The following is a 5,808-nucleotide window of genomic DNA, read 5'->3' on the forward strand; positions in this document are numbered from 1 at the left end:
AATTGAGTTCCATTATCTGTATGTTCCCTTCCAATTAGCAGCGAGCTTTCCTTCCCCTGATTTATTGACTCCAATGTCGTTCCTGATTAGGATTAAGTCATTTGGGGCAAAGCTTCTTCGAATGAATTTTTTGTTGTACCTTGTAGTCATCCTTTGCTTTAATGCTGCTTCTCTTATCTGGGCTTGTTCTCGGATTTCAGGGAGCAGTTCGAGTTCTTCTTTGTGCCCTCGCGTGCTCTCGACCTCATCGTAGAGGATTACCCTTGGACTTTGTTCGTTGATTTCCACTGGTATCATGGCTTCCACGCCATAGGTAAGTCGGAAGGGTGTTTCCCCTGTGGCAGACTGAGATGTTGTCCGATAGGCCCATAATACTTGGGAGAGCTCTTCAGCCCAAGCTCCCTTTGCATCCTGTAATCTTTTCTTCAATCCTGCCAGTATAACTTTATTCACTGCCTCGGCTTGTCCATTTGCTTGTGGGTGTTCTACCGAGGTGAATTGGTGTTTAATCTTCATACTGGCTACTCGGCTTTTGAAGGTTGAGTCAGTGAATTGAGTTCCATTATCTGTGGTGATGGAGTGAGGTCAAGGCGAGGTCCCGCGCCAGAGTTGGTGGCGCCTGATGCGTGAGCATCTTTCCTATCTTTTCCTAGTGAATTTGCATCTAATTTGTTGATTTTAATTAAGAATTAATTATATTTTAGCCACTATGGATGCTATTTTGAGTTTTGTGCAATTTTATTTAATTTAGGTAGCATTCAGATGGATTTAATGAAGTTTCTGCAGAGAAAGAGAAGAAGCCAAGGAGATGACCAGCGAATACCGACGCAGACGCATGGCTCATGCGACCGCGCGGAATGGAGGAAATTGAAATGACGCGATCGCGTGCCTGACGCGAATGCGTGGACTGGAATCTACACAAATGACGCGAACGCGTGGACGACACGGACGCGTCACATGAGCGATCTGCAGAATTGACAGAAAACGCTGAGGGTAATTTCTGGGCTGTTTTAACTCAGTTTTCAGCCCAGAAAACACAGATTAGAAGCTGCAGAATGGACAAATCAAGTGGTCCCCACCCATCAGTTGAAGACTTGTTAATTAATTCGAATTTAAATTCAAATCTTAAATTAGGAAAAGATATTATTTTAAGTTTAATTTTAAATATTAGATTTTAAATTTATTAGGATTGGTTATAAAAAGGGGATCTGATGCCATCAGATTGGAACGGAGTACATTTTACCTGAATCCTTATTTTTCCCTCTCAATCATGAGCAACTAATCCTCCATTGTTAAGGTTAGGAGCTCTGTCTATTTCTATGGATTAATTTTATTGCTTTTTCTATTTTAATTTATGCATGGATTTATAATTTAAGAATTGTTTTCACTCTTTATCTTATGAATTTGGGTGGAACGGAAGTATGACCCTCTTTCTATTTGAGTTCTTGTATAACTTGGAAAAGCTCTTTACTTGAACAACAGCTTGAAAACATATTCTCCTAAATTTTAATTATTTGGATCTAACGGGATACGTGACATATAATCCTTTTATTTTTGGATAATTAGAGTTTTTGTGGCATATAAACTGGAATTTAATCATCACCCTCTAATTGGAATTAATTGACCAAGGAATTGGCTGTTGATGAATTTTAGAGGAGACTAGAAAGGTCTAAGGAATTAGGGTCTAGTCACATATAGTTTGCCATAAATTAAATCCTACATAATTAAAATAGTTAGTAAGGAAAGTTAATCCGGAAAAATAGATAACTCTGAAGCCTTAACTGTTTTCTCCCATATTTTATTTTCAATTTATTTACGTGCCTGTCTTTGATATTCTTAGTTACTGTTTAATGCTTTTTGAACATCAACACTCTTTTCTGTTTGTCTAACTAATCCTATCAAACGCTATTGTTGCTTAATCCATCAATCCTCGTGGGATCGACTCTTACTCACCTAAGGTATTACTTGGTACGACCCGATGCACTTGCCGGTAAGTTGACGGCAATTAAGGTATTTCTGTTCGGTGCACTTGCTATGATCTCCTGATCTCCTGCATATTCTGCTATGAAGTCGGTGAGGCATTGGGCTTTAATTGTCGTTCGGGTCTCGTACTTCAAGTCGAACTCGAATAGCTCTATCGCCCATTGTACCATTCTCCCTGCAACATCCGTCTTTTGGAGGATTTGCTTCATGGGTTGATTCGTTTGGACTCTAATTGTGTGAGCTTGGAAGTAAGGCCGTAGCCTTCGTGAGGCTATTACTAAGGAGTAGGCAAACTTCTCTAGTTTATTGTACCTTAGTTCAGGGCCTTGTATAACTTTGCTGGTGAAGTATACAGGATGTTGTTCCGCCTCATCTTCTCGTATCAGGGCTGATACTACAACTTTGTCTGCTACGGACAAATATAGGACGAGCTCTTCCCCAATTAGAGGTCGGGTCAAGATTGGGGGTTGGCTCAAGAACCTTTTGAATCCTAGGAATGCTTCTTCGCACTCTGGAGTCCATTCGAACTGGCATCCTTTTCGTAGTAGAGAGAACAGTGGAAGGGATCTTAATGCTGATCCGGCCAAGAACCTGGAGAGGGCTGCAAGTCGGCCATTCAATTTTTGGACCTCTCTTAAGCAAGTTGGACTTTTCATTTCTAGGATGGCTTTGCACTTGTCGGGATTAGTTTCGATCCCTCTTTGGGTTAGCATAAACCTTAGAAATTTTCCAGCCTCCACCGCGAAGGTATATTTTGCGAGATTTAGCCTCATCCCATGTAGCCTTATGGTGTTAAAAACTTGCGAGAGGTCTGTCAAGAGGCCGGTCTCTTCCTTAGTTTTTACCAGCATATCGTCCACGTAGACTTCCATTAGATTCCCGAGGTGTTGAGCAAATACCTTGTTCATCAGCCTTTAGTATGTGGCCCCTGCGTTTTTTAATCCAAAAGGCATGACCACGTAGCAATAATTCACTCTAGGCGTGATGAATGATGTCTTTTCTTGGTCCGGCTTGTACATCGGGATTTAGTTGTATCCCGAGTAGGCATCCATAAACGACAAGTATTGATACCCTGAGCTGGAGTCTACTAAAATGTCAATGCTTGGAAGGGGATATGGGTCTTTAGGACACGCCTTATTTAGGTCGGTGTAATCAACACACATCCTCCACTTGCCGTTTTGTTTTTTGACTACCACCATGTTTGCTAGCCATGTTGGATATTTGACTTCTCTAATGAAGCCGGCTTCCAAGAGTGCTTGTACTTGCTCCTCCACCGCTTGAGCTCGTTCTAGACCGAGCTTACGCCTTCGCTGCTGGACAGGTCGTGACCCAGGGTACACTGAGAGCTTGTGGGACATGAGCTCGGAGTCTATCCCTGGCATGTCGGAGGCCTTCCAAGCAAAGAGGTCGGAGTTATCTCGTAGGAGCTTTGTCAACTTATGCTTTAAGTTTTCCTCTAGGCTGACTCCTATGTTGGTATTTTTTCCTTCCTCCTTGCCGACCTGTATTTCTTCAGTTTTTTCCCCTGGTTGCGGCCGCAGCTCTTCTTTGGCTCTTACTCCGCCGAGTTCTATAGTGTGAACTTCCCTGCCCTTTTCCCTCAGGTTGAGGCTTTCATTGTAGCATTTCCTTGCCAATTTCTGGTCTCCCCGTATCGTTGCTATTCCCGCATATATTGCAAATTTCATACAAAGGTGGGGGGTAGATACCACCGCTCCGAGCCGATTCAGGGTAGCTCTGCCAATCAGGGCATTATATGCTGACTCGACATCGATGACTATGAAGTCTACGCTCAGAGTTTTGGATTTCTCCCCTCTTCCAAAGATCGTGTGGAGGGATAGGAATCCCAGTGGTTTTATTGGCGTGTCGCCCAAACCGTACAGGGTGTCAGGGTAAGCCCTTAATTCTTTTTCATCCAATCCTAGTTTGTCGAACGCGGGCTTGAAAAGAATGTCCGCTGAACTTCCTTGGTCTACTAAGGATATGTGGAGGTGGGCATTCACCAGGATCATGGTTATCATCGCTGGATCGTCATGTCCAAGGATCACTCCTTGCCCATCCTCTTTTGTAAAAGAGATGGTTGGGAGGTCGGGCGCTTCGCCTCCGACCTGGTAAACTTGCTTTAGGTGTCTTTTGCGAGATGACTTAGTGAGTCCCCCTCCCGCAAATCCTCCAGAGATCATATGTATGTGTCTCTCGGGGATTTGTGGTGGTGGGTCTCTTCTGTCCTCATCATCTCGTTTTCTTTTTTCATGATTGTCCGACCTTTCTATGAGATATCTATCAAGTCGGCCTTCCCTGGCCAACCTTTCTATCACATTTTTAAGGTCGTAGCAATCATTTGTTGAGTGGCCATACACCTTATGGTACTCGCAGTAGTCGCCGTGGCTTCCTCCCTTTTTGTTTTTGATGGGTCTAGGGGGCGGCAATCTTTCAGTATTATAGATTTCTCTATATACGTCTACTATGAAAACTTTTAGAGGAGTATAGGAGTGATATCTCCTCGGCCTGTCAGGGCCGACCTCCTCTTTTTTCTTGGGCTCCCTCTCTTTCTCTTTTGCTAAGTGAGGGTGCCACTGTCGCCAGCTCGGCTCCCGTAATCTGGCGTTCTCCTCCATGTTGATGTACTTTTCTGCTCTCTCTTGTACATCGCTCAAGGAGGTGGGGTGTCTTTTTGATATGGACTGGGAGAATGGACCCTCTCTAAGTCCATTTACTAGCCCCATAATGACTGCCTCTGTGGGCAGGTCTTGAATCTCCAAGCACGCTTTGTTGAACCTTTTCATGTAGTCTCGTAAAGGTTCTCTGACCTCCTGTTTTACTCCCAGGAGGCTTGGTGCGTGTTTTACTTTATCCTTCTGGATGGAGAATCTCATCAAAAACTTTCGTGAGAGGTCCTCGAAACTGGTGACCGACCTCGGAGGAAGGCTATCGAACCACTTCATTGCTACTTTTGACAAAGTGGTCGGGAAAGCTTTGCAGCGAATAGCATCAGAAGCATCAGCTAGATACATCCGACTTTTGAAGTTGCTTAAATGATGCTTTTAAAATACTTTTTTTCGAATTTTAACATGTCAGCATCTAGAATTTGAACCTAAAATAATTAATTAGTTGTGTAGGTACAAACCCTTGTAAGCTAAGCTATATGTTCATTGGTAAATCACATTTATAAATTTATGTGAAACACCATTAACTCGTTTCTGTGAATTAATACGGTGTCGCGGAGTTAGCAATGCATGTTAGGCATGGGAGAATAATTTTTAAGTTTCATACCTTCTAAATTAAACTCATTCATTGGGAAGAATGGCGAGTTTTAACTATTATTAAGTTTAAGTTAGATTATTCGGTACCTAGTTATAAAGTCTAGATAAACTATGGTCCTCACTTTTAATTAAAAAATAAATAAATTATAAAAAATAAAATATTATTAAAAATATATAATAAATAAAAAATACAAAAAATATTAAAATATATACTAAAACATAATTTTATTTATTAATATTAAAATATCATAAAATTAATATTATTTAATCATTAACATATGATATCTATATGAAAATGATATAAAGATTATAATAATAACACTTAAAGATAAGACGTTATTGAATTATGAAAGTTTATTTATATAACCTAAATTCTTGAGATATTAATAGTTAATAAATTTAGAAAAATATTTTAAAGTGAAAAAAAAAATCTATATTTTCTTGGGACAATTGCTAATTGCTTGTGATAGCATAACATATTTTAACTATAAACTTATTTAATTTTATGCAACATTACAATTGAATTTTAAAATTTTTAAAAAAAATTATGAACAAAACATTT

The 5,808-nt window shown here is 40.5% G+C and overlaps 1 protein-coding gene across 1 annotated transcript; it reads right to left on the reverse strand.

Moving 5' to 3' along the window:
- Window positions 1-2,817: 2,817 nt before the first annotated feature.
- Window positions 2,818-4,004, reverse strand: LOC112729055 (uncharacterized). Its single transcript, XM_025779431.1, has 3 exons — window positions 3,486-4,004; window positions 3,055-3,293; window positions 2,818-2,911 (listed from the first exon to the last, which is right to left on the reverse strand). Exons 1-3 carry the CDS (start codon window positions 4,002-4,004, stop codon window positions 2,818-2,820), a joined length of 852 nt encoding a protein of 283 aa, XP_025635216.1.
- Between the last annotated feature and the right edge of the window lie 1,804 nt (window positions 4,005-5,808).

The sequence above is a fragment of the Arachis hypogaea genome, chromosome 12, assembly GCF_003086295.3.
Source record: "Arachis hypogaea cultivar Tifrunner chromosome 12, arahy.Tifrunner.gnm2.J5K5, whole genome shotgun sequence".
In the NCBI taxonomy this organism is placed as follows: Eukaryota; Viridiplantae; Streptophyta; class Magnoliopsida; order Fabales; family Fabaceae; genus Arachis; species Arachis hypogaea.